At 61.7% G+C, this 26593-nt stretch overlaps 3 protein-coding genes across 3 annotated transcripts in view; 1 reads left to right on the top strand and 2 right to left on the bottom strand.

The window, feature by feature from the left end:
* Window positions 1-83: 83 nt before the first annotated feature.
* Window positions 84-4179, bottom strand: CLPP (caseinolytic mitochondrial matrix peptidase proteolytic subunit). Its single transcript, XM_073318654.2, has 7 exons — window positions 4104-4179; window positions 3125-3226; window positions 2582-2653; window positions 1960-2056; window positions 1635-1822; window positions 1107-1212; window positions 84-614 (listed from the first exon to the last, which is right to left on the bottom strand). Exons 1-7 carry the CDS (start codon window positions 4119-4121, stop codon window positions 451-453), a joined length of 747 nt encoding a protein of 248 aa, XP_073174755.1. The 5' UTR covers window positions 4122-4179; the 3' UTR covers window positions 84-450.
* A 6123-nt stretch (window positions 4180-10302) lies between these two features.
* MISP3 (MISP family member 3) lies at window positions 10303-17492 on the bottom strand. Its single transcript, XM_073318113.1, has 4 exons — window positions 17255-17492; window positions 14299-16366; window positions 12306-12388; window positions 10303-11317 (listed from the first exon to the last, which is right to left on the bottom strand). Exons 2-4 carry the CDS (start codon window positions 16334-16336, stop codon window positions 11225-11227), a joined length of 2214 nt encoding a protein of 737 aa, XP_073174214.1. The 5' UTR covers window positions 16337-16366; window positions 17255-17492; the 3' UTR covers window positions 10303-11224.
* Window positions 17493-17563: 71 nt separating this feature from the next.
* The window catches only part of PALM3 (paralemmin 3), a 28785-nt gene continuing 19755 nt past the window's right edge, over window positions 17564-26593 (top strand). Inside the window, exon 1 of the mRNA XM_073318112.2 lies at window positions 17564-17582. The gene's annotated coding sequence lies outside the window, so the exon portion shown is untranslated. The remainder of the gene's footprint in view (window positions 17583-26593) is intronic.

Below are 26593 nucleotides of genomic sequence, written 5' to 3'. Positions count from 1 at the left end.
GTCCCCATCTCAAGAAATATTTGTTTCACGCATCCTCACCTGCTGACGTTTCAGGGGAAAGGACCCAACACAGAGTGCGAACAGCTTGGCCAGTTCAATTTAATAACAATCATTCAGCTAATGACTCTACACCAGGAGGGGTGGCGTGTTCGTGCGACCCAAAGGTACCAAAATAATTGCACCCTGCCAGACACACCCCAGCTCGCCAGCTGCTGGTGGGGCAGCAGAGGGGGACACCCAGTGGGAGGTATGGGGGTGGTTTCCTCTCACATCCATCCAGCAAGCGGGGTGTGTGTGGGTGTAATCCCAGCATGGGGCTTTGCTGCCCCCATCCCTCTGCTTCGAGAGGTTGGTGTCTCCTAGCTTCCTCCCTCCTGACTGGAACGATCCCCAGCACCCCGGCAAAGCACCAGCCACCTCTGTCAGTTCCCATCCGAGCCCAGAGGTCTCTCAGGGCTCAGCTGAGGAAGAGGAGGAGGGCGGGGAAGGCTCTTTCTGGACCAGCTCCGGCTCGTCCTCTCCGTCGTGAGGGGGGTGGACCAGCACCTTGTCCAAGATCCCGAACTCCTGGGCTTCCATGGGGCTCATGTAGCGGTCTCTCTCCATGGTGGACTCTGCAGGACAAGGTGAAGGTGAGGGATGCCCTGGGCTGGGGGGCAGAGAGCCTCTAGACTCTGGCCTAGGGCACATCACCCTCTAGTGGCTGACCCAAAGAGAGGGGGGGGGATAAAAGCCTGAACACTGCAGCAGCCACTGGAGATCCCCCCTGGAGTTCCCACATCTAGAGCAGAAGATTCTAGCCTCACTGGTGTCTCTGGAGTTAACAAACCCCTGCACTGCTTGAGATATTTCACCCCATCAGCATCCATTCCTTCCTGACCCCTGCAGTAGCAAGCAGCTGACGCCCTGAAGCATGAGGGCTGATCACCCCGCCTTCAGGATCTGAACTTTGACCTCTCCACACAGGGGGGTGTGAGGCTGGATCTGGGCCCCACTCCCTCCCACTTCCCCCGTAGAACGGAGACATTTTGGGAAGCTCAGTGCAGCTGTCCCCACCTCCCCCTGCCTCATTGGAGACCCCAGAGGGCTATTTCAGGGGCACTCACCGATCACCTCCAGGGGCTGCTTGGTGTGCTTGGCGTACAGCCCGTTGATCTGCTTCTTCAGCTTCAGGATCTCCTCGGCTTGGATGGCGATGTCCGTGGCTTGCCCCTGTGGGGAGGCACCATGAGGTGCAGCCTGGCTTCACGGAGCCCCCAGCAGGGGGTGCCCCTCACTAGTCCAACTGCAGCAGGACAGAGCAGAGCTGTGCCAAACTCGGCATCGGCCAGGAACGATAGTGGGTCTCTATCCACTCGGGGACGGCGACCTTAGGGTCAAAGGTTCCCCCTACCCCGGAGGGACCCCCCAGGACCGGCAGCCAGAGGGGAACCTGCCCCCGTGGTCCAATCAGTCCCCAGCCTCGTCCGCAACATCGGGGGCTGGTCAGTGCCTGCTGGGATGGGCCCTGGCAGCATGGAGATTCCCCCGGCCGGGGGCTGCTGGGACTGATCTTGACGCTAAAGGGGCCCCCATACGTCCCCCGCCCCAGGGCTCCCACTCCCGCCAGGGGGCCGATCGGTGCCCGGACTCACCCGCGCCCCTCCCGAAGGCTGGTGGATCATGATGCGGGAGTTGGGCAGGGAGTGCCTCATACCCTGGGAGCCGGCAGCCAGGAGCAGCGACCCCATGCTGGCCGCCTGCCCCACGCACCAGGTGCAGATGGGGTTCAGGATGTACTGCATGGTGTCATAGATGGCCAGCCCCGAGGTCACGGCACCACCTGGAGAGAGAACCGGAGAATGACGGCAGGCAGGAGGGAGGATCTCTCCGATTCACCCAGCCTCAGCCAGAAGGGGGCACTTCGGGGGATGGCCGGCTGGTCTCATAGTGGTGCTCACAGTCTGGGCTTCCACTCACCAGGGCTGTTGATGTACATGTGGATCGGCTTCTTGTTGCTCTCTGACTGCAGGAAGAGCAGCTGGGCAATGACCAGACTGGCCACCCCATCGTCGATCTGCGGAAGGTGGAGAGATAGAGGTGGCAGCAACCTGGGGAACTCCCTACTGCAGGGGCTCGGAGAGACAAACGTAGCGGCTGGGGCGGTTTGAAATGTTTTTTCCCCTCAAGGCTGAATCATTTCACGACCATTAACTCTCGTGGCTCAGAGAAGGAGGGTTAGGGTTAGGGGCTGGCAGGGGGTCAGGATTCTGCCAGCTCAAACCACTCCTCACCACTATGTGGGGTGGAACGCCTCCTCTGACGCCTATTGGTCTGGTCCAGAGCATTATTGGGGCGTGGGGAGGTGGATACAGGGGTAGAAGGGCCCATTGTCTGATAGCACAGCAAGGGGTTTGCTGACCCCCTGGTCCAGTGTATGTGTGGGGCTCTGGCCCAGGAGGACACTAGAGTAGCTGGTACAGGCAGTGGCTGACCCCACACCCCCGTTAGAGACAGGGCGACCCCACCCTCTTTATCTCCTGTTGGGCGGGGGCTGCGTGAGCCCAGGGTGGCTGGGCCACGAGCGGCCCCGGACACTCACCGGCCCCATGACGCACACGATCCTCTCCCGCAGCAGCCGGGAGTAAATGTCGTAGGCTCTCTCGCCGCGGCCCTGCAACACACACCAGGAGCTCAGCCCAGCTGGGAATTAACACTGCCAGCACCCTCTCGAGGGGCAGGGAGGGAGTGCGGGGGGCAGAGGGGGCCTGAGCACCTGGGGAGGGAGCAAGATTCATGATTGCATGTGGGAGTCCTGGTTTCGTAGCGCACAAGTGAAATGAGTTTGGTGGGGCTCAGTTCAGCCGCTAGACAATGTTAACAGCTCAGCCCAAAAGCCAACACCTGACCAGGCCCTGTCCAGAGAGACCCAGGGTTGGGCTAGCAGGGGGCTGCGGGTCGGAACTGAGGGGCATCGGCAGGGCTGGGGGGACCCCAGGGCTGGGCTAGCAGGGGGCCTGCGGGTCAGGACTGAGGGGCACCGGCAGGGCTGGGCTAGCAGGGGGCTGTGGGTCGGGACTGAGGGGCACCGGCAGGGCTGGGCTAGCAGGGGGCTGTGGGTCGGGACTGAGGGACACCAGCTCACCGTCTGCTCCACCACGATGGGGATGAGTGGGATGTGGCTCACTGGTGTCCGGTGGAGGCTCCGGTGAGCAGTCGCTGCCTGGCAGCCGGGACGGAGGGTGCGCTGTGGGGCAGAGACCCAGCCAGTTAGGGGAGAATGAACCGCTGCCCCCCCCACCTGGGCATAGGTCACTTCCTAGCACTCCTGCCCCCTCCACCCCCCAATCCGCTCTGTGCCCAGCCCCCACCCCACACTGCAGCACCTCCCTGCCCTGCAACCACCAGGGCCCAAGGCAGGGACCCCCCTCCCCCCCAACAGGGGCCTGCCCCCGGCACCCTCACCCCAGGGGGGGATCTGAGCCCAGCGACATCAATGGAATCCTCACTTCCTGCTCTAACCACTAGACCCCTGCCCCTCCCAGCGCCGGGGATAGAACCCAGGAGTCCTGGCTCCCAGCCCCCCCTGCTCTAACCACTCAGCCACAATCCCCTCCCAGCGCCGGGGATAGAACCCAGGAGTCCTGGCTCCCAGCCCCCCCTGCTCTAACCTACCAGCCCCCACTCCCCTCCCAGCGCCGGGGATAGAACCCAGGAGTCCTGGCTCCCAGCCCCCCCTGCTCTAACCACTCAGCCACGATCCCCTCCCAGCGCCAGGGAGAGAACCCAGGAGTCCTGGCTCCCAGCCCCCCCTGCTCTAACCACTGAGCCCCGATCCCCTCCCAGCGCCAGGGAGAGAACCCAGGAGTCCTGGCTCCCAGCCCCCCCTGCTCTAACCACTGAGCCCCGATCCCCTCTCAGCGCCGGGGAGAGAACCCAGGAGTCCTGGCTCCCAGCCCCCCCTGCTCTAACCTACCAGCCCCCACTCCCCTCCCAGCGCCGGGGATAGAACCCAGGAGTCCTGGCTCCCAGCCCCCCCTGCTCTAACCACTCAGCCACGATCCCCTCCCAGCGCCAGGGAGAGAACCCAGGAGTCCTGGCTCCCAGCCCCACCCCCCACTCACTGCTATTCTCAGCAGCATCTTCTCGCTCCAACCCAGCCCCGCCCCTTCCCTGCTCCCGCGACCCGGACGTGATGCCCTGCCCCGCCCCTCAGGAGGTGGAGCCTGTGGGAGTCATGTGATCAGGGCACCTCAGGCTGGAACTACAGCTCCCAGCATGCATGGCGCGGCTGCAGTGACTGCTGGGGATTGTAGTTCTAGCGCCTGGGCTGCTGATTGGAGAAGGTGGAGCGGGGTCTAGTGGTTAGAGCTGGGGGGAGGGTTAAAAGCCAGGACTCCTGGGTTCTATCCCCAGCCCTGGGAGGGGAGTGGGGTCTAGTGGTTAGAGCAGGGGGCTGGGAGCCAGGACTCCTGGGTTCTCCCCCAAGAATGATGACTTTGTTGTGACCCAGTGGAATGGCTTTACGCGGTGTCATTGTGACCAGGACACAGCTGCTGACCAGCCCCACACCCCCCGAGAGCTGGGGATGGAACCCAGGAGTCCTGACTCCCAGCCCCGACCCAGTTCTAGCCACTAGACCCCACTGCTCTCCCAGCACTGGGGCTAGAAGCCAGGTGTGCCACCCCTCTGTGTCCAGAGCCAGCCTGGCCGTGCTGGAGGAAGCGAGACAGATGATTCCTCAGGGTCCTGGCAGAGGCTGTCACCCCCCGTCGATGTGTGGCAGCCTTGTGCCAAGTGCCCCCCCCACCTCAGGGTCTCTAGTGCCCACCTTGATTTCACACCCCATGTTCTGCATCGCCCAGTTCACTGGGGGACGTGGCGGAGCCTGCAGCCCCCGCACACACCACACAGGGGCAGCAAGGAGCGAGGAATAGCCAGGCAGCCAGCTGGAAGTTGGGGGGCCAGGGTGGGGTCTGTCCAGCCCAGGCTCACAGGTTGGTGCCCAGGCTCACGGTTCGGTGCTGGAGGCACAAAGGAGCTTGTAGGAATTGGGCTGAGACCTGCCCAATTTGATACACCCAGGGATGGCAGAGCAGGGTGGGGTCAAATCGGCAAACCTAAGCCTTGGCTCCCTGGGTGCAAGAGGGGAGTGGCAGGCAGGCCACAGAGCCGGGCGATAGCACTTGGGAAGGGCACCAGGATTTATGAGGTGTTAATTGGTGGCGTGTGCCCGTCCCAGCAAAGGGCCCGCGCCCAGGGTGTGATAACAGAGGGTGAAACCGGGCAGTGATTACATTGCGGAGATGTCTCAGCTAGCCGGGGCAAACCTCAGACAACTCAGAGAGCACCCCCTGGTCTCCCACTGGACCCCATGCCCCTGCTGGAGACAAGGCTAGAACCCAGGAGTCCTGGCTCAGTCTCACCACTAGACCCCCTCTCCCTCCCCGTCCTCCTCGGAGCTCAGTGGCGTGTCTCTCTGTTTAGAACAGTGCAGCTAAAGTTTAGGGAATTCTCACTTTGGGGGTCTTTGAAGCCAAGGTTCACTTTGGGATTTAACTGTTGTATTTCACACTGCTCCTCCCCTAGGCAATGAGGTACAGTCGTTAAAGCAGGAGCAGGGTAGGGAACCTGGACTCCTGGGTTCTGTCCCTGGCTGTGGGAGGGGAATGGGGTCTAGTGGTTACAGCAGGATTCCGGGGCTCTATTCCGCACTTCACTGACACGCTGTCTGTCCTTGGGTGAGGCATGCTTGGTGCCTCATTTTCCCCTTTGTAGCCAGGGTGAACACTTCCTGAGTTTCCCAGGAAGGGCCCCAGGAGCTGAGACCTTTGGGCCAAGTCCATCTGAAATGTTACTGCAGGGCAAAGTGTGATCACCCGGCCTCCTCCCCTGCCTGCAGTAACTATCCCAAGGCAGCTGGGAAACAAGATAGGGCGCTCCCACGTGTAACCGTCATTCCCTGTCCCCCGGGCGTGGGAGGGTGCCATCCAGCACCGTCCGGAGCTGGAGGGAGTGCAGGGTGAAGGACAACACCAGGCGCCCAGAGCAGCCAGGAGAACATGCCACAGAAAGGGGACTGGGGTGGCGTGGTTAGAGCAGGGGGGGCTGGGAGCCAGGACTCCTGAGTTCTATCCCTGGCTCAGGGACGGGAGTGGGCGCTAGTGGTTCGAACGGGGGGGCTGGGAGCCAGGACTCCTGAGTTCTATCCCTGGCTCAGGGACGGGAGTGGGCTCTAGTGGTTCGAGCGGGGGGGCTGGGAGCCAGGACTCCTGAGTTCTATCCCTGGCTCAGGGACGGGAGTGGGCTCTAGCGGTTCGAGCAGGGGGGCTGGGAGCCAGCATGCCTGGGTTTTATCCCTGGCTCAAGGACGGGAGTGGGCTCTAGTGGTTCGAGCAGGGGGGCTGGGAGCCAGGACTCCTGGGTTCTATCCCTGGCTCAGGGAGGGGAGCGGGGTCTAGTGTTTAGAGTAGTGGGGCTGGGAGCCAGGATTGCACTGGAGTCAATGGGACCCTATCCCCAGCTGGTATAAACCGGGTGGTGGGACTCAGTGGAGCTGGCTTGCTTTACAGCAGGTGAGGATGTGGCTTCTTGGCTCCGCTCCCCGGCTTGGGAGCCGATTCTGGGCCTGGTGCCCAGTACACACTAGTGCAAACTGGGGGGAATTCCCCCCCTCCCCTGTTGGCCTGGTGGAAATGCCACGTGGGAGGAGCGAGCACCATACCTGCTGGGGAGATGCTGTGGTTGCCAAGGGTCACTGCTAAGGTTTGGCCCCCGCCTGCGGCTGCCAGGCGTGTCCCGCTCACCCCCTGTGCTGTGAGTCACAGAGCGTGAGTCGCTACCTCCCAGCTCTGATTCCCGGCACTCCCTGGGCTCAAGCAGCGACCCCAGGGCTGGGGACTGGCTGGCTCAGGGGGCATGGGGCCTGTCTCCTCAAGGGGGCACCGGCTCCAATCAGGCCCCAAGTCAGGAGGGACCAAAATTCGTTCCCCTCTGAGATGCTTGATGTGAAATGAGTTTGGGGGGGTGTCTCAGCCCAGGGGTCCGTAGCGCTCGTTGGCAGGCTCAGTGGCGATGTCCAGGACCAGCTGGGCCAAGGAGCCAGAGCAGCTGCTCCCTCGGTTCCCCTTTGGGCAGGAGCTGCCCCTGTGCCCAAGCTGGCTGAGGTGGAAGCCCTCAGCTGGGCACCATGACCAGCTGGGCACCGTGGGAGAATTTCTGAGCTGAATCGCCAGGCTTTCCAGCTGCTTCCAGCCCCGGCCCTGGACTGAGCCCAGGCAGCTGCTGGAGTCAGTTGTTATATTGCGGCCAAAGTACTTCCCCACCCCCAACGCTAGTCCGGGCTCCCAGCTCTAACCACTAGTCCCCACTCCCCTCCCAGAGCTGGGATAGAACCCAGGCGTCCTGGCTCCCCTCCTGGTTCATGTGGGAAATGTTGTGAGGCCAGAGTCCCAGGACCCAGAGGCACCCACGGCTTCAGCTTGGGCTTCCCCCTGGGATGGCAGCGGTGTCTAGGGAGTCAGGACTCCTGGGTTCTCTCTCCATTGCTGGAAGGAAGCAGGCTCTAGTGGTTAGACCCCTGGCTCTGGCACAGAATTCAGCTCCCTGCCCCCACCCAGGGCACCTCTTTGTTCACAGGCAGATTAGCGGCTGTTTCCATCCCGCTTTCCCAGCGCCTTTTCTCCCTGAACTTTTTTATCTAGACAGGAAAAGAAACAAAGAGCCCGTTCAGCATTAGCTGCGCAGCACCGGCCCCAACCTCCCATGGGCACGGCCCTCGCAGGGCTGGAGCGCCCAGCTCCCAAGCCCCCCAGCGCTGTGCGAGCTCACCCCCCACCGCCCCAGGATCCATGTGCTAGTACCAAGACTCTCACTTTCTCCGCACTGATCTTGGCCGGGGCCTGGGCAGTGCCCGGCGTGACGGGGCCCTGATCTTGGTTGGGGTCTGGGCAGCGCCCGGCGCGACGGGGCCCTGATCTCGGTTGGGGTCTGGGCAGCGCCCGGCGCGACGGGGCCCTGATCTCGGTTGGGGTCTGGGCAGTGCCCAGCACAACGGGGCCCTGATCTCAGTCGGGGTCTGGCCAGTGCCCGGCGCGATGGGGCCCTGATCTCAGTCGGGGTCTGGCCAGTGCCCGGTGCGACGGGGCCCTGATCTCGGTTGGCCTGGCACAGAGGGGCACTGATCTTAGTCAGGGCCTGGTGCCATTACCATGGTCTAGATGGGCCCTGACCATTTGCTCCTCTGTAGTGTCCCAGAAGGCGGCTGTACATGGGCAATTTTTTCAGTCGAATGGGCTCCCAATTGGAAGCCAAAGAAGCCTCCCACCCCCTGGACCCCGTGAATTTCGCACTGATTTCCCGCCCCCGTCTCTGCACCCTGCCCCAGCCCATCGGCTGGGATTTCGCCATCCGCCTCTGCTCTGGAAGAAGCTGGCACGACCCTGCATGCCCCCGAGCTGGCGAGCCACAGTCAGCACTCTCTGCGGCTTGCTGGGCACCGGGGCCTGGCTCAGGTTAGGGGAGATCCCGCCCGAAACTACAGGGGCGTCTTTGCTCCCAAAAGGAGCCGCACCAGGTGCCCCCCCAAGCCCAGCACCACTTTCAGCGGGGAGAACAAGCTTCAGCCGTGGCCCGTGGCTTCTGTCCACGGCACGATTGGCTCAGGGACGCGCCAGAAGTCCCAGCTCAGCGTCAGGGCCAGTGACTTATCTCGGGCTGGGCAGGCTCAGTGCCAGCCAGCACACTGGCCACGGGCCCACTTGGTCCCGTCCTTTGCTGACAGCTGCCCCGTGTATAAGCCGGCCCTGGAGACATGGCTTGAGACCCCCCCAGCTAAAGAGCTGCGGCTTATCTGTGAGTATATAGGGCGTAGGGCTGCTTTCTCCACTCCTCTGTGGAGCGAAGCCGTGGGCTCTCTGCCCGTCGCCCGCGGGGAAGCCAGCTGCCCCTCAGCCCTGTCGTGCAGCCACCACCCCCATGGTGACACCACATGGCACCAGCTGGGGCTCCCAGGAGCCTGTCTGCATCCCTCCCCCAGCCCCCGCCCCGGTGTGTTTGCCCAGGCTGCAAGGCGTGGCCACATGGTGGGGTCAGCCCAGGGGAGCCCTCCAGCGAATGCAGAATTGACCCCACGGCTGAATACTGCTCTCACTGACACCAGCTTCCGCAGCTGTCAATGGCGTCACTCCTGCTTTACACCTCTGTAAGGGAGGGGAGGATCCGAGCCCTGTGAACATGGCATCACCCACGGTGATCGAAACCCGGCCAGCTGTCATATCACCTTGATCTGTCTGCCGCTCCCTTGAATTGCTGCAGGGGCGCTCAGCCAGTTGCTTTCACTCTCTGTGCGAGGGCCCCGCTGGCATAAACCCTCTGCATCGCTCCAGGGCAGCCAGGCCGATTTACACCCAGCAGGGATCTGGGACCATCTCCAACACTAGGTCCAAGGCTGTTCCCTTCATTATTAGCGGTTATTGAGTAATCAGTACCTCCGCTGGACTTTGACGGGGGTTATGGCCATGAGCTGGTTCACTCCCCGGAGTGAGGCGGGGTGGAATGATCATCCCTCTTTGTCAGACTAGGGAAACTGAGGCCAGGAGGGAAGCAGGGACTTGCCTACGGACGGAGGCCGGGGGTTGTGTGTACTTTTTCCCCCAGCTCCCCCACCTCCATACACTGTGAAATGTACAAAGGGATGGGGACAGCAACCATTGAAAACAGGCCCACAGGCCCCAGCTCGGGGGCTGAGCTGTAGCCAGGCTGACGCCACTTGCCGGCTAGCTGGAGCCACAGCGGATGGGGGAGTCTGTGACACCCTGCTGTGATAGCTGCTCAAACCAGGGAGGCTGCCACCTCTGCCCATCCCTGGGCTTGACCAACTGGCAAGTGGCTGGACCTTCAGGCCTGTCAGGTCCCAGGTGGCTGCAGGTGGCTGACGTCTGTGTCACTTAGAGCAGCTGGGAGAGGCTCTACTTTATAGCAGCACAGGGCTGTGTGTGGGCTGCTCTCCAGTGCTCTGCAGCGGTGAATTCCCAGAGTAATGTCTGCTATGGGGCCTCCCAGCCCTTCCCACCAACTGCCCCAGCCAGCCAGCTCCCCGCCCCCCCCCACTCCCCCCTTGATCCGGTCTGTCCTCACTCAGGCAAAACTGCCATGGACATCACTGGGAGTTTTTCAACTTGCAAGCTGGCTCATTCAGTGCCCTCACATAAAACCTTTTGGCAATTAATCAGTTTGATTATTGATGAATCCGACAGGGGGGCCCTGCTGCGACCTCATACTCTCGACCACCTTTGCGTTACTCCACTTGGAATCGTTGTGGCAATAAGCCAAGTCGTTTGGTGCTTTTGCTTTTGTTTATTGATTCTTTTTCTTAAACCCTTTTCGCTTAAAATGCCCAGTAGCTTCTTCCCAAGATGATTTCATGCCTGAGTACTCTGAGTACTACTCTGTCGGCTTGTTTCAGAAGCGACTGCTTCTGGGGAGGAGACTATGTCAGGCTTAATATGTTTGGGATCAAAGTTATACTAGTACTTGGCCAAATGTTCATGATTTCTGCTGCGGGTTGCATTATCCTCCCACTATGTAAAAGATAGAGAAACTGAGGCATAGAGTGGTGAAGTGACTTGCACAAGGACATGTAGGAAATCAGTGGCACAGCTGGGCCTAGAACCCAGGCGTCCCAAGGCCACACTAATCATAATCCCACCCAACCCAGAGTTCAAAGTGGTTGCGATTCTGGTCCACAAGTTTTACAAGCTTGCCTGTGTGTTTTAGTATAATAGAGAACCAGGTTCTGATTGCCTTTACACTGGTGTGACTCTGGAGTCACCCCATTTGAGTGACTCTGGAGTCACACCGGGATAGCTCAGATCAGCGCCTAGTCCAGAGTGTTAAAGGCCTCATCCTGCCGTGGATTCCAAAATCCCTTTAATTTGGGATTTGGCTTGCTCTAAAAAATAATCAACTACAATGCGTTTCACCTAGGTCTCTCCTGATTGGTCCATGGAGAAAGCTGGGGTGGGAGGAGGTGAAGCGAAGTAGTTCATCACCCAATCAAACCGGCCTGGGTGGTCACACGCATTAAAGCTTTGTCCAATCAGGTAGGTGGGAAGGGCACATGGTGGTTCCAGCAGTGGGATCCTGGAAGGATCAAGTGGGGGGTAGGTTCTGGAGCGGGATGGGAGGTGCTAGGACGTTCCCCACCCTCCACATTGTCTCTCCCTTCCCTCCGCGGTGCTGCTCCCTACTCCTGGCTCTCCGGGTTGCTGACAGCTCCCGACTCCCAGCGCTGGATTAAGGCACTTTTCTGGCGAAGGCTCCGGGGGCTTTTCTCCACCTGTGGTGGGGATGGGACAGCGTAAGCCACTGAGGACAACAAAGGCAGAGATCTAGCAAATACGTGGCAAAGGGGGAGAGGCCTTTCCCTGCAGCGAGGCAGGCCACGTGTCCATGTGCCCACTGCAGGGGCAGCTCTGGAATGAACAAGGATTGCATGCCCATGGCGGGGATCGAACCCTTGACCTTCCACCATAAGGGGCTGCTGCCATGACACCCACTGCTGGGGGTCCCAGGCTGTGGTAGGTCCTGAACTGGCCACTAGAGGACGAAAGGGCCCCGGGCCCCAGGAGAGGGGATGACGGTTGCGTGTGCCCAGACATGTCTGTTGTGACCATTGCGTGATCGTGGGCAGGCGTCCGTGTGAGGAGGAGCAGGTGCAGGCTTGTGTGTGTTTGAGTCCGTGTGGTTTTGTGCGTCTCTGTGTTCTGTGCATGGGCGCAGCGCTCCCGGGGGGATTCATGTGTGTCGGTGCGTGTTTGTGTGGGGAGGCCGCGCGCGGCCGCGTGTCTCTATGTTACGGGGGCTCAGGTGGCTGTGTTTATGCGGATGCACGAATGCCCGCACTGCACATTGTACACGCGTGTGCAATTGTTCCCAAAGCAGTGAGCACGCAGGAGGGGGCTCACGGCCGCTACCGTATGTCAGCCCGTGTGTGGCTGCACGCATGCATCTGCCAGGAGTCGGGACACTAGGACTGAATGTCCCCCCCCTCACCCAACAGGGCTCCTCAAGGAATAGCAACGGCTCTGGGCTCTGGCGTGTGACTGTGTGTTGGAGCATGTGTCTGTGGCCAGGCAGGTTCCGTGGGCGCTTCCCCATGTTGCCGCCTTCACACGTGTCCACGCTCACACGTGTGTTCATGGGGGTTGATGCCTGTCAGTGGCAGAGCACGGCTCCCAGGGCTCATTGCCTGGCGCAGGGCCAGGCCTGGCAGTGACCTGGGTCAGCGGTGCAAGGCGGGGCAGGGGGGCCAGGGGGGCAGTTACCTGGTCCAGCCCATTCTCCTGGGGGCTCTCCGACAGGGCGCGGGGAGGCCAGGTCACATCGAGCTTCCCGCAGGATGGTCTCTCTGCAACAAGGGGGAGGAAAGTGGCTCAGGGTCTGCAGGCTCCTTCCGCCTCCTTCCTGGGGCTTTGCCAGGCTGAGTGATGGGGCTCCCACGCCCCCCCCCCCAGATTCTGTACCCTAATACCTCTTCCTCCGCAAGAAACACTGCCTGCCCCCCTGAGATTCAGCCTCAGTTTCCCTGTGCCCCACCTCATGCCCCCCTAGCAGCTGGGTTAGGGGAATTCACCCTGCCCCGGGGGCTGGTGGAGGATGCATCTAGATAGGGTGACCTAGTGGCTAGGGCACTGGACCCGAATTCAGGATGCCTGGGTTCTGTTCCTGGCTCTGCCAGTGACCCACTTCTGCCCTCTGGGCCTCGGTTTCCCCTCCCTCCCTGTGTCTCTTTAGACCGAGCCCCGTGGGGCAGGGGCTGGCTCTCATTAGGTGTCTGCACAGTCCCTGGCACAATGGGGCCCAGTCTCAGGATGCGGGGTGGGGGGTGTCTGTGTGGCACTGGGTGCAATGCGACCCTGTTCTGGGTCAGGATCCATGCAGCACCTGGGACAAAGGGGGCCCAATGTCAGTTCAGGGGGGTCCGTGCAGCACCCAGCTAGCACAGTGGGGTGGGTGGTGAGGTCCTGATCTTGATTGTGGCATCCGGGCGCTCTTGAAATACTGATCATTCAGCTCATGACTCTGCAGCAGGGCCCTGATCCCCAGAAACAGGGCGAACCCCGGCTCTGAAACCACAGGCTGGCCCTGCTCCTGGCTCCCCCTGGGCCCCGGGCACAGCCCCACCAGCCTGCCCCCTTCCCACCACCGCTGAGTGGCTTTCCCTTTCGTTCTAGCCAAAGGTCGGCACCGTGCCCCGCCCTGATGCAGCCACCGCCCCCTGGATACACACACCGGCTCCCCAGGGGCAGCTCAGGGCCAGCAGCTCCCGGGTTGGCTGGGGCTGGGAACCCAGCCTCTGGCCTGGCCTGGCCTTGGGTCAGGGGGGGAGAGGGGCTGCTGGGATCCCCTCCCTCTCTCCCTGGGGACAGCTAGAGACTTCTCAGCCCTGGCCCTGGGACGTGTCCCACACATGCCAAGAACATGGCACGTTGGTGCACTCACGGAGGTGCTGCTGAGACAGGCAGAGAGCCTTTTAGGGGAGATAAAGCCCCCATCTCCGTGTGGGATGCACCTGTCTCTCTACAGCCCTCCAGGGCCCCCTGGAGGTCCCCTGCCTCCTGTACCCCTAGATCCTCTCTCCCGCCCCCACCATGCTGACATCTATCACCTGCTTCTTCCAGGCCTCGCCCGGCTCCGGAACCGGGGTGTCTTGCCCCAGGAGTCGCGGTCTTTGCCAGCCCCGTGCCTGCGCCATTGGACCCTTGTGGGGAGCAGCAGAAGGGCAAATCTGGGTGCCCGTTACCCCCACTATCTGGACACACCCTGCTGGCCCGTTGGCAACACCCACTGGGCACGAGTGGGATGCCAGTCATGAGGCAGCCAGGAAGGGAGTCCCACTGCACTCATCCCATGGGAACAGCTCCCTGTCACAGCCGGCGGCTGGGCTGGAATGGTCTCTCCCAGTGGCCCTCAGAGATGGTCAGTGTCATTAGCTCCATGTTACGGATGGGGAAACCGAGGCACAGAGTGCAGGTCGCACAGGGAGTCAGTGACAGCTGGCCATCGACTCCAGTCCTGGCTCTCAGGCCTCCATCACAGGCTCTCAGGCCCTGTTCCTTCTTGGAGTTGGAAAGAGAACCCAGGCGTCCTGACTCCCAGACCCCAGTTCTAGGTATTAAGCAATGCTCCCACCTGGTTCCAGGGAAAGAACCTAGGAGTCCTGCCTCCTAGGCCCAGTGCTCTAACCTCTCATCAGCACTGCCTTCCTCCAGCTGCCCCTAGACCCGGTTTGTGCAGCCCCCGCTGCGCCCCCCTTACCTGGCTGACTGCGGCGCAGCTCCTCCCCATCGGCCGCCCCCTGGGCATCGCCGGGCAGGTCCCAGCCGTACAGACTGTGCCTCTGTTTCTGCAGCTCCTGTTCCCTCTTCTGGGCCTCCTGCACCTCCAACTCCAGCCGGGACTGGGGGCTCCTGGAGCGCAGTCTGAAGAAGGGGTTGCCCTGGGCCGAGGAGCTCCACTCCAGGGGGGCCTGGCGGCCAGGGCTGGGGCGCAGCAGGGTGCTGGGCTCCAGGATGACCATGTTGGCCCGGCTGTTGGCCTTGGCGAAGGATGGTCCCCGGGGGCCCTGATCTCGGGGGGTCTCGGCACTGCTGCTGCAGGTGACCCTTGCCGGCTTCCTGGGGGAAGGGGGCTCGGGGCTGGGCTGCTGCTCGAAGAGCATCTTCTTCTCCTGCAGCTCCTGGGCGGTGCCCCGGTCGTAGGTGCCCCGCACCTTGCCCAGCTGCACTAGGTCTTCCTCACGGAGCCTCTCCCGCTGGATCTCCCGCTGCATCTGGGCCCCGGCCCACTGGCGCTCCTTCTCCTTGGGCAGCTGGGCGGGTGGCTGGGCCTGGCTCAAGATGGGCTTCATCCGCACCTCCACGTACTGCTGGGTGTCCCGCGAGCTGGCCAGGCCCCGCTGCCGCCTCAGGGTCTCCTCCCTCTCCTGGTGCAGCCGGATCTCCCGCTCGATGGGGGTCTCGCCGCCCGGCTTCAGGGCTGGAGAGGCTTCGCCGTCACTGGAGGGGTCCCCGTTCTCCATGCTCTCCCCCTTCTGCTCCAAGGCAGCTCCCGGGTCTTTGGCCCCAGCTGGGTCCCCGGCACTGGTCTGCCCGTCGGCACCGGCTGGAGCTGCCGCACTGCCCCGATCGCTGGGAGCAGCTGGATCTCCACTGGCCAGATCTGTGGCACCGGCTGTCTCCGGCGGACCGGCTGGATCTTTGGTACCTGTCAGATCCCTGGTACCCGCTGGACCTGCGGCATCGCCCAGATCTTCAGCACCATCTGGCTCCCTGGCACCGTCTCCCCCGGGCAAGGTCTCTCGGGGCCCGGCAGCGCTGGGTGGCACCTCGTTTGGCTCAGATTCCACCACAGCCCCGGCTCCGACCTCACCCCGGGGTTTATTGTTGTCACCAGCTCCACCTGGTGAGCTGCCAGCTGGTCCCTCCCTCTGGCCTTCCCCGCCCCCCGGCTCCCAGCTGCTATCGCGCGCCAGGTGGGCAGGCCCAGAGGAGTCACCAGTTGCCACGGGAGACCTTGGCACTGCCGTCTCAGGCCTGGCGCCTGCTGCCCCCTGCTGGCTGCAAGGGGCAAGGTCCCCCGGTGCCAGCAAGGGTCCCCCTGGCACCGGCGTGCCATCCGGCTTGAGTGGGCAGCTGGCATCCTGGCTCCCCTTGGCACCAGCGCTATCCAGCGCATGGGGTCCCTGTTCCCCAGCCAGCCAGGGATCCTTTTCAGACTCCTCCGCCGGCTGCTCTGACCCCGGGCTGGTGGCTGGTGACTCATCCCCATGCGGGCCGGGGGCCTTCTCCTCGCCCATCTCTGTGCCCACTGCCTCGGTGCTCTCCTGGCAGCCCTGCTCGGAGCTGGCACTCAGCTTTGGCTCCCCAGGGCTCGCTTGGCTGTGGGCGTTGGCAGCTTGAGGTGGCTCCGAGGAGGGGGTGGCATCGGGGGGGTCACCAAAGACATCCTTGCTGCCCTCCCCTCCACAGGCTGGCCGGCCTGAGGCATCAGCAGGGTCTGGCTGCGCCGGGGGAGCGGGGCAGGCGCCGCAGTGATCGGCCTGGTTGCCCCCCTCCCCTGAGGCAGCAGGGGACTGTCCGTGTGTTGGGGCCTCGTCCTGGCCAGTGGTGCCAGGGGGCTTGGGTGCCCCAGGCTCCCTCTCTTGTGCAATGACGGGGTCAATGCTACCTTCCCCTGGCCTGTGCCCCTTCCCGGGGACATCCATGCCCTCCTCAGCTGGGCACAGGCCAGCGGGGGCATCCCCCTGGCACCCCTCTGGGGAAGAGGGTGGCAGGGACGCAGCCTCCGTTGCCATCAGGGCCAGGCCAGGGCTCTCCAGCGAAACCTAGGGCAGGAAGAGATGCCAGGGTGAGTGCCTGGGGCTGCCCCTCGCCAGTGCACACCAGGGAGGGAGAGGGGGGATTAGATTTCAGGGGTAGCCTCAGGGGTTTGGGGTCAGAGGGGAGCTGAGCCTGGGAGGGGCATAAACCTGGTGGGTGCCGTGAGAAACCTGAGGCTGTCAAACTACTCCTTCTCCTGGGTGATTTTCCACCTTGCCAGGGTCACCCTGAGGACGGAGGCTCATGACGTGAGGGCGCCCGCTGCTGGTGCCTGCCTGGCACCAATGTGAAGGGCTCCCCCAGGCATCACCCGGGGGGTGGAGGGGGGCTCCTTCTAGCTTTAATTACCAGGCACCCAGAAGGGCAAGAGGACCTGGGGGGACAGGGCACAGACCCCAGCTCCTTGTCACGGGGGCAGAACAGGATCCCTGCGCCCACCTACAGTGGTGTCGGGGTGGCTGGCGAGCTCTGATCACCGCAGGCCCAGCCCAGGACGGTCCCTGCCACCTCACACTCCCCCCACCCCATCGCCACCCCCTGCCCCGATTGCCCCCTGCAGGCAATTGCTTCTGGGCAATGAGAAGCAACAGGCTTTCCCCTCCCCCTCTGCACCCACCTGGGCACCCGCTCCTGGGGGGCTACAGGGTGGCGGGGGGGGGGGGGCAGGGGAAAAAAGGGGTCTGGCCCCCAAACACATGACAGATGCGCAGGGAGCTTAAATGCTTCCCAGACCAGGGCAGCCCCGGGGCACCAGCAGCGTCCTCCCCCTTTACCGCTGGCACGGGGCCCCCCCACATACGTGTCCGCCTGCCCAGCCCCCCGGCACAGAAGATTAACTGCTGGCCCCTCCCTCCTTGGCTGACCCCCCAGCTGGAGCCGCGACCCTCACTCACGTTTCTGCGGGCGTTGGGGGGGGGTCCCCGTTTCCCGGTGCCAGCCCCTCGCTGCCCACCTGGCCCGAGCCGCGCACCCCTGGGCGGCTGCACCAGGAAGGTCGCGGTGCCCCGCGGTCCCTGTGATTTATCCCCGGCCGCTGAGCCAATGACACGCGCTGCGCTAATCTCCAGCCGGCGCAGCCCGGGACGGCAAAGGGCCGGGAGCTGCCCGTGGCGAGCGCGGCCCCCGGCGCCCCTCCCCGGCCCTGAGCACACACGGGGCTATTAAACATTAACCCCGGGCCAGCGCCGCGCCGGGATGCGCAGGGACCGGCAGCCTGGAAAGGTGGGAGCGCACCTGCCCCGCGCCCCGCAGCGCCCCCTGCCGGGAGCAGCCGGGAGCCACCCCCAGCCAGGGCTTCTGCCCCGCGCCCCGCAGCGCCCCCTGCCGGGAGCAGCCGGGAGCCACCCCCAGCCAGGGCTTCTGCCCCGCGCCCCGCAGCGCCCCCTGCCGGGAGCAGCCGGGAGCCACCCCCAGCCAGGGCTCCTGCCCCGCGCCCCGCAGCGCCCCCTGCCGGGAGCAGCCGGGAGCCACCCCCAGCCAGGGCTCCTGCCCCGCGCCCCGCAGCGCCCCCTGCCGGGAGCAGCCGGGAGCCACCCCCAGCCAGGGCTCCTGCCCCGCGCCCCGCAGCGCCCCCTGCCGGGAGCAGCCGGGAGCCACCCCCAGCCAGGGCTCCTGCCCCGCGCCCCGCAGCGCCCCCTGCCGGGAGCAGCCGGGAGCCACCCCCAGCCAGGGCTCCTGCCCCGCGCCCCGCAGCGCCCCCTGCCGGGAGCAGCCTGGAGCCACCCCCAGCCAGCGCACCTGCCCCGCGCCCCGCAGCGCCCCCTGCCGGGAGCAGCCGGGAGCCGCCCCCAGCCAGCGCTCCTGCCCCGCGCCCCGCAGCGCCCCCTGCCGGGAGCAGCCGGGAGCCGCCCCCAGCCAGCGCACCTGCCCCGCGCCCCGCAGCGCCCCCTGCCGGGAGCAGCCGGGAGCCACCCCCAGCCAGCGCACCTGTCCCGCGCCCCGCAGCGCCCCCTGCTGGGAGCAGCCGGGAGCCACCCCCAGCCAGCGCACCTGTCCCGCGCCCCGCAGCGCCCCCTGCTGGCAGAGCTCGGGGCTGGAGTCCCCAGGAGCTCCCTTCATTCTCAACACTTCTGGGAGGACCTCTGAGTAGCTGCCCCCCTCTGCAAATGCCACTGCTGGTCCCCGGGGGGCGGGTGTCACCCCTTGGCTCACCTGGCTGTGTAGTTCTGAGTGTGGGTTACATGTACCAAGTTGTCTGGTCTCAGCCTGGGGGGCAGGGGAGTCACAAGCTCTCACTCCTGGGGCAGCTTTCCAATCACCCTCCCCGTCACCCAGGCACAGGGAGACGCCTCGGCGGTTGGGAGATGACTGCAGTATGGGGTTCTTGACCCATGGATGGCACACAGAGGCAAAGGCTGCTCTGGGAGGGGGACTGCCTGGTGAAGGCGGATGGTTCATTCTGTGGTTATTGAGCTCAGCTGGGATGCAGGATACCTGGGTTCTGTTTCCAGTTCTGCGTGACATGGTGTATGTCACATCTCAGCTCTGGGCCTCAGTTTCCCCATCTTTACTGTGGGGAGAACAATCCTGCCTTCATCCGCCACATCAGTTTGGATTGTTAGCTCTGCAGCACCAGTTCTCACTGAATGCCTGGGCAGCGCCTGGCGCGACGGGGCCCTGATCTCGGTTGGGGTCTGGGCAGCGCCCGGTGCGATGGGGCCCTGATCTTGGCTGGGGTCTGGGCAGTGTCCGGCGCGACGGGGCCTTGATCTCGGTCAGGGTCTGGGCAGCACTCGGCGCAACGGGGCCTTGATCTCAGTTGGGGTCTGGGCAGCGCCCGGCACAACAGGGCCCTGATTTTGGGTGGGGTCTGGGCAGCGCCCTGGCATCACAATGGAGGTCTTGCTCTTGGTTAGGGGGCCTCTGGCCATTACTGTTATGGGATGGGACTGGGTCACCCATGCCAGTCAAACAAGGATGCTGCATCTCAGCCAGCGGGGCAGGTAGAGACCCCAAACCCACCCAGGTTGATGGGTTCCCCCATTGCCCCCGAAGAGAAAAATGGAAAGGTCGCTGCTGGGAATGGAAATGGTGGGGGCCGGGGAGAGGTTTGTCAGGGATCCCACTAAGTGGGGGGGAGAGCATAAAAGGGGAGTGGCTAACTTTGGGGTCCCCCAGGGAATATGGGGTGTGCCCTTTGGAATACTGGGAGCCCTCTAAGGCAGATTGTCGACGTATCCCCTCCCTTTTAACACCCCTCTTTCCCCACCCCAGGGAAGGCACCTCCTGGCTCCAGTCACCTTGCTGCTGACTTTGGGCAGGTGCGTACCCAGCCGGGGATGTGATCCAGGTGTGGGGGGAGGGATTGGAGCTGGAGTCTAGCCTGGCACAGCAGCCAGGCCAGGATGGAGTGGTGGTGGTGGGGTCATCAGTGCTAAGTACTCCCCCCCCAGCTGTTTACACAGGATTAGAGGACACTCAAGGACTCAGCTAATTCAGATCAGGCTCAAAGGCTTTGCACAACCTCTCGGCTGCCTGGCAGGGACCGGATCCAGCTGCTGAGCCAAAGGAGGGAGGGGGGACGGGCAGGGCCTGGCACAGTCACTGGCATAGCCCCAGGGTTTGGGATCTGTACGGTCGCCTCTCATTTTGTGGGTGTCGAAATCGCCGGGGCCGGAGCAAACAGGATCGGCACGCAGGGCCGCAGGGGGCATGGGACATGCCAGCCTGCCCTTGCCAGCCACGAGAGATCGCAATCACCGTGGGGAAGGGGAGCAACAACAGGATGGGGAGGCAGCCCAAGGTCAGCTGGAGCACGGGAGAGTCAAAGCGGGGAATAGAACCCAGGTGTCCTGGCTCCTAGGCCTCCCCCTGTCTCTAACAAACAGCCCCCAGCCCCCTCCCGGAGCTGGGACCAGAACCCAGGCACTGCAGGGCTGAAGGTGAAAGCATCCAGGCGGGTTTTAGGGGTCTCTGAGCTTTCAGCTCTGAGTGGCTCAGTCTCCGGGCACACGGGAATGCCCACACACAGAGCCAAGCTTAGCATCCTCCCCAGCTTAGCCAAAGCCAGGTTCTTCAGGGATAGGGGTGTGTCCCCCGGAAGCAGGCAGGCATGGGATAATCTGCCCCCATCAAGGTCTCCTCCTCACACCCCTGCCTTAAACCCCTGAAGCACATGGTATTTTTAACTCTTTCAAATCTCTTTGTTAGCACAAACTGCTCTACTTCTGGGCCTTCTCCTTAGCAGTGTAAACTTCCAACCCCTGTTGGATTCTCCAGCCCCACACCGTCCCGTGGGAGGGAGTTCCACAGGCTCCCTGAAGAGGGCATGAAGGAGCATTTCCTTTGAGCGCTTTGCATTTGCTCCCTGCCCTGCCAAGGAAAGAGGTGCGGGGGAGTGGCATTATCACAAGCGTCGGGGAAGTGGGCTCCGGGACTGATCCTGGGCCTGGACAAAAGCTTCCTTGTCTTAGAGGGAAGCTGAGTCCAGTGCCCGGTTCATTAGGACCATGGCCCCTGTGCGCTCGGGCCCCACCACTTCCCAGTGCAGATGGGCAGAAAAGGACCCAGGCGTCCAGCGTCCGCCTTGCTGAATGAAAACACACTGGGAGGTTTTCCTGAAGGCGGGGAGCAAAAGTCTAATTGGGCACCACCTAGTGGCAGCAGGGTGAAAGAGTGCGTAGGTGGGGAGTAGTTGGTTCCAGGCTATTAGACACACAAGGTGGGTGAGATAAATACCTTCGGGGAGGGACACAAGCTGTCACCGAGCTCTTCTCCAGCTCACAGCACGGCAGCTCAGAGAAAGTGGAACAGCTTGTTTAGCAGAAATGGGTCCCACACATTCCAAGAAAGAACAGGAGGCCTTGTGGCACCTTAGAGACTAACCAATGTATTTGAGCAGAAGCTTTCGGGAGCTCCAGCTCACTTCATCGGATGCATCGGATGCTGTAGCTCACAAAAGCTTCTGCTCAAATAAACTGGTTAGTCTCTAAGGTGCCACAAGGCCTCCTGTTCTTTCTGTGGATACAGACTCCTCTGGAACAAAACATTCCAAGGGATCATTCAAGGTGATTGGCCATTAACAGCTCTCCAGTCCTAGGGGGGAAAGGGAGCGTGGGGGGGGGGGGGCAGGGGCGGGGGCGGGGAGTTTTGTGAAGATAAGAAGGGCCAAACTGGGGCAGAGCAACAGTCCATCGAGCCCAGTGCCCTGTCTTCAGACAGTGGCCAATGCCAGGTGCCCCAGAGGGAATGAGCAGAACAGGGCAATTAGTGAGTGATCCATCCCCTGTCATCCAGGCCCAGCTTATGGGGTTTAGTGCAGCGGTTCTCAACCAGGGGAACCCACGGGCCTGCCAGGGGTCCATCAGCTGATCTAGAGATTTGCCTCGTTTTACAACCGGTGACATAACAATCACTAGCCCAGTCAGCACACACTAAAATCCCCAACAGTGACTTGTTTCTACCACTCTATAGACCATACGCAGAAATGTAAATGCAATATTTCCATTCCGATCGATTTATTTTAAAATGATACGGTAAGAATGAGGGAGTCAGCATTTGTTCAGTAATCGTGGGCTGCGGCACTCTGGTATTTTTATGTCTGATTGTATGAGCAAGTAGGTTTTGAGTGAGGTGAAACTTGGGGTACGTGAGACCAATCCGACTCCTTTTGTCCTGCTTTTGAGCAGGGGGTTGGACTAGATACCTCCTGAGGTCCCTTCCAACCCTGATATTCTATGATTCTATGATTCCTGCAATGGGCACAGGCATCTGGGAAGGTTGAGAGCCGCTGGTTTAGTGGGTTGCAGATTGTTGCACTAAGCCGTAAATCCAGGGTCTCTGCTCAGTCCCTGATTTTTAGCGTCTAGCAAAGTTCTGAATTTAAGCTCCCGGCGTGTCTTTTGCTGGGGTGGGGCAGGTTTTGTGGCAGGATGAGGACTGAGAGGGGAGCAATGGAGTGATCGCGCTGTGGGAAGTGTCCGCCCACGGGTGATAGGGTGTTGTTTTTCTGTGCGAGTTCGTTCAGCGATCGTCCCGTCTCCCCCCCAGCCACCCCAAGAGTTGCTAGCGGGGCAGTGAGTGCCCTGGATGAAGACCGGCACACGTTGTGAGAGATGTGTGTGTGTGTGTACAGGTGTCACAGATTCCCCGGGCGATGCTCTGGAACTGCTCCCCATGAAGCCAGGCAGGACTCTGGGGCAGTCGCCTTCCTGTCTGCAGGACACACAGCTCACCCAGCTTCCACCTTCCTGGGTCGGACCTTGGAGCATTCAGCATCCTCTGCCCCTCTGTGCGCGAGTCCACTCAGGCGGGGTCCTGGGGAAGCCAGAGGGTCCTGCCCCCCAACTCCGCAGTCAGACGGGACTCTCAGCCAGCCAGTAAAACAGAAGGTTTATTAGACGACAGGGACATGGTCTAACACAGAGTTTGTAGGTGCAGAGAACAGGACCCCTCAGCTGGGTCCATTTTGGGGGGCAGTGAGCCAGACAACCACGTCTGTACTTCACTCCATGTCCCAGCTAGCCCCAAACTGAAACTCCCTCCATCCCCACCTCCTCTGGGCTTTGTCCCTTTCCCCGGCCAGGAGGTCACCTGATTCCTTTGATCTCCAACCCTTTAGCTCTCACCTTGCAGGGGGGAAAGGCCAGGCCAGGAAACAGGGTGTCAGCCATTCTCTGTGTCCAGACTCCTGCACATACCTGCCCTCTATGGGCTCTGCAGTGATCATACACCCTTATCCCACCACCCAGACACTCAAGAACTGTATAGGGGAAACTGAGGCACCCCACACTATTCAGAGGAAACATTAAGAACAGTCCCACTTCGTCACATCTCTCCCCACTTCGAGATCGAACTGAGCGGGGTCACTTTAGCCTGTGACCTGGGGAAGTTCGAAGCCACCAGCATTCCCATGGATGCCCCAGCATCTCTCCCATTCCTTGGTAGGAGTTACACCAGGCCCTCCCAGTTTCACGCCCTCCCTTAGGTCGGGGGTGGTCAATAGCACTCGCAGGCCGCATGTGGGAAGGTTTATGCAGCCTGGGCCCTTTGGCCATCCCCAAAACCCCAGGGGGTCAAACTGGGATTGGGTCTTCTCCCCAACAAGCTGGCCAAACACAGCCACTTGGTTATCAGACTGTTTAACTTTCTTAACAGCTTTCACTTCATCTGAGACCTTCTCAAAGCTCTCCACACTGGGTCTTTCAACAGGGAAGTCAGTGGATCCATTCACAACAGAAAATTTCTGGCTGTTAGGAACTGAAACTTTCTTGATTAAATCACTTTCACACCCTTCAGTTGCAGTAAACTGCTTGCAAAGACTCCATGAGGATTCCTTTCCCAAGGGCTTTTCTATGCAACAATTCACCCCGCACAGAAATTCTGCTCTTACCCTCTTTAACAAGGGCTTGCTCTAGAGGAACACTTTCCTGAGCAACAACAGACTCTTTCTGGGTCTCCCTTACATCCAGAATTACCTCTGGCCCATCCAGCGGTTTCCTACACAATCCCCTTTCAGGCAAACTCACAGACTTCCTAGATAAAAAGTCAGAAGCATTCTCCTTCCTTTTGCCACACACAAGTTCAGGAATCTTTTCCTCCTTGCTACAGGTTTCCACACCCTCAGTAGGTAACACAATCACACACCTTCATGCTCTCCTTGTGTCCTGGCTAGGATCTCACCCTGATTAGTCAGAGTTGCTACACCCTTTCCAACAACACACTAGCAACAAGCAAAATACAAGCACCAGAATTGTCTGGTCTCGGGGATTTTACATAGACACTAACTGGATGCGACCTAGTTACAGGGCCATTCTCCCGAGCAGACACAAACTTAGGACCCTTCCCTTCCTGGGCGTTAGCTGAATCCAGAACCAGCTCTGAGACAACTGCACGACCCTCAACCATCACAGGCTGAAAGGCCCCTTCTTTCGCCCCACAGACAAAGAAGAGCCAGACACACTTTCTCCTTTCCCAGACCCACAGCTTGGGAGCTCATTCCCCTGGTCCCAGCACACAAGGCTTGGAGACACAGACAACTGCTTGGAGACCAGGGTAGCTCCCTCCATAGGCAAGTCAATACCCCTGACAGACACGGGCGCGTTTCCTTCACTGTCCCACTTCTCCACCCAGCTAACAGGTAAGGTCCAGGGACACTCGTCTTCCACTCTCCTCGCCTTCCCACCCTGCTGACTAGACACAGCCATCAGCTCACAAGGCTGCCTAGGCTCATCCAGACTTTCCTTACCCAGCACCTTGCCACTCCCAACAGATCCCCTGCCCTGCCTGTGTCTCCCCCCACTCAGCTGGGGTCTCAGCTCCCACTGTGCTCAGCACTGCCCTGGCTGTCCCAGTGGGGTAGGCAGCGAGCTCGCTGCTTTCCTCACTGCATCAGAGCCAGAGTGAGCCCCCTCTCCGGTGTGCAGGGGGGCAGGGAGCCCCAGGGGTCTGGTCACAGGCAGGCAGGTAGCCTGGGCCTAGCGGCTCCTCCCCGCTGCCAGCCAGGTCATCTGCATTTTCACTGACCATTTCCCTGTCTGCCGATTGGTTCTCTGGATTCAAATTCAAACCCTTGGGAGTTACAGGAGCAGGGCCTGGATCCTGTCCCAAAGAGACACAATCACCCCACAACAGGGTCTCGCAGCTGGTGTCCTGGAAAACGCCAACAACCAGACAGCCCGACCCCTCCTGGGTCTGCACAGGGATCTGGGCCATAGGCAGGGTGAGGGGCTTCGTCCCTGGGACCCTCACACAGCCCCTCAGCATCTGAGGCTGCACCACCCGGGGCCTGACAACAGTTCTCCCTGTCCCAGGATCTCGCCACCCCAGGAATGTCTCCCCATTGACCATCACCTTCCGCTCCCACTGGAGGTCCGAGGGGCCTGGCCCCAGGAAACTCCACACAGACATATCGGTTGGGGTCAGGAGTATGAGCCTGTCCACCTCCCCACCCATCTGGCTGATGGAGTCTATGGCTTGGGACCCAGCAAGGGAGCTAGACGCCGGGGCTTTTTCGCAGGGTCCCCCTGGTTCAAATCTCCAGCCTGCTCAAAGGCAGTGAGGTGGCCATCCACATCCCCCTGCTCCTTAACCAGGGGCAGCAATTTACTCTCGAGGTTCCCTGCGGAACTGGCCCCCCGGGGTCTATCCCCATGCACCCCTGGGAGGTCCCCTAGGCCTCTCCACCCCACCACCGCCAGTTCATGCTGCTTCTGCAGCTCTTTCTCGGGCTCTCGCTGTCTCTCACCGTCCTCTTGCTCTCTCGGACTCAGCTCCAATCCCGTCCGTCTCCGATCCCCCGACGGGGAACCCGATTGTGAAGACCCTCGTCTGGTCGGGGACAGGAGTCTTGGGGATGCCTGGCTCCCACTCCAGCTGCTCCCAGATCCTGCTATAGCCCCATTTGGGGTCAGGAATCTGTTCCTTAGAGCGGTCATCCTCCTCCAGCTGCACGATTAACTCTGCTTTGGTGAACTTTCCAATGCTCAATCCCCTCTTCCTGCACAGGGTTACAATGTCCTTCTTAAGGAGACGGTGACAGGCCGTCACTCCGCTCTTCCCAAGTGGTTGTGGACTCACAGGCCTGTGTGCTCTCAGCTCCCCACGGTTTCCAGGGAGAACCTCTAGTGTGCCAGCCCTTCTCAAGGTCACCACCTCTTTGCCAGGGTCAAGCTGCAGACTCCTCCGCCCCTGGGACTGCTTGCTGCAATCCCCCAGGGGACCCTGTTACTGCAAAAGTCCTTCTCTCTGGTCACACACTCCCAGGGGTTAACCGCCCCCTGAAACCATCTCTCTCTGAATCTTCAGCACGCCTGGTCCCCGTCAATCCCCCTTCGTTTTACTGCTTCCCAGTCACTTACTGCAGGAAGCGCCGTCCACGGGGTGCAGTAGATCCCACCGCTGCCACCAGTTGTCACGGAGTCCCTGGGCGATGCTCTGGAACTGCTCCCCATGAAGCCAGTCAGGATTCTGGGGCAGTCACCTTTCTGTGAGCAGCCTGTCTTCAGGACACACAGCTCACCCGGCTTCCACCTTCCTGGGTCTGACCTCCGGGCATTCAGCATCCTCTCCCTTCCGTGCGGTTCCCACAGCAAGTCCACTCAGGTGGGGCTCCTGAGGAAGCCAGAGGGTCCTGCCCCCCAACTTCGCAGTCAGACGTGACTCTCAGCCAGCCAGTAAAACAGAGGTTTATTAGACGACAGGAACATGGTCTAACACAGAGCTTGCAGGTGCAGAGAACAGGACCCCTCAGCTCCCTCCAGCCCCACCTTCTCTGGGCTTTGACCCTTTCCCGG

Source organism: Lepidochelys kempii, chromosome 20 (assembly GCF_965140285.1).
Source record: "Lepidochelys kempii isolate rLepKem1 chromosome 20, rLepKem1.hap1, whole genome shotgun sequence".
NCBI classification, from domain to species: domain Eukaryota; kingdom Metazoa; phylum Chordata; order Testudines; family Cheloniidae; genus Lepidochelys; species Lepidochelys kempii.
This window is presented reverse-complemented; position numbering and strand designations above follow the sequence as displayed.

Coding starts and splice junctions, on each gene's coding strand:
- MISP3 (XM_073318113.1), bottom strand. CDS start 16,336: ATGGCAACGGAGGCTGCGTCCCTGCCACCCTCTTCCCCAGAGGGGTGC. Junction 12,389..14,298: donor GCTGCGCCGCAGTCAGCCAG/GTAAGGGGGGCG, acceptor CCCTTGTTGCAG/AGAGACCATCCTGCGGGAAG. Junction 11,318..12,305: donor AGGAGAATGGGCTGGACCAG/GTAACTGCCCCC, acceptor TCCCCACCACAG/GTGGAGAAAAGCCCCCGGAG.
- CLPP (XM_073318654.2), bottom strand. Junction 2,654..3,124: donor CCATCGTGGTGGAGCAGACG/GTGAGCTGGTGT, acceptor TGTGTGTTGCAG/GGCCGCGGCGAGAGAGCCTA. Junction 1,213..1,634: donor AGCCTTCGGGAGGGGCGCGG/GTGAGTCCGGGC, acceptor GCCTCCCCACAG/GGGCAAGCCACGGACATCGC.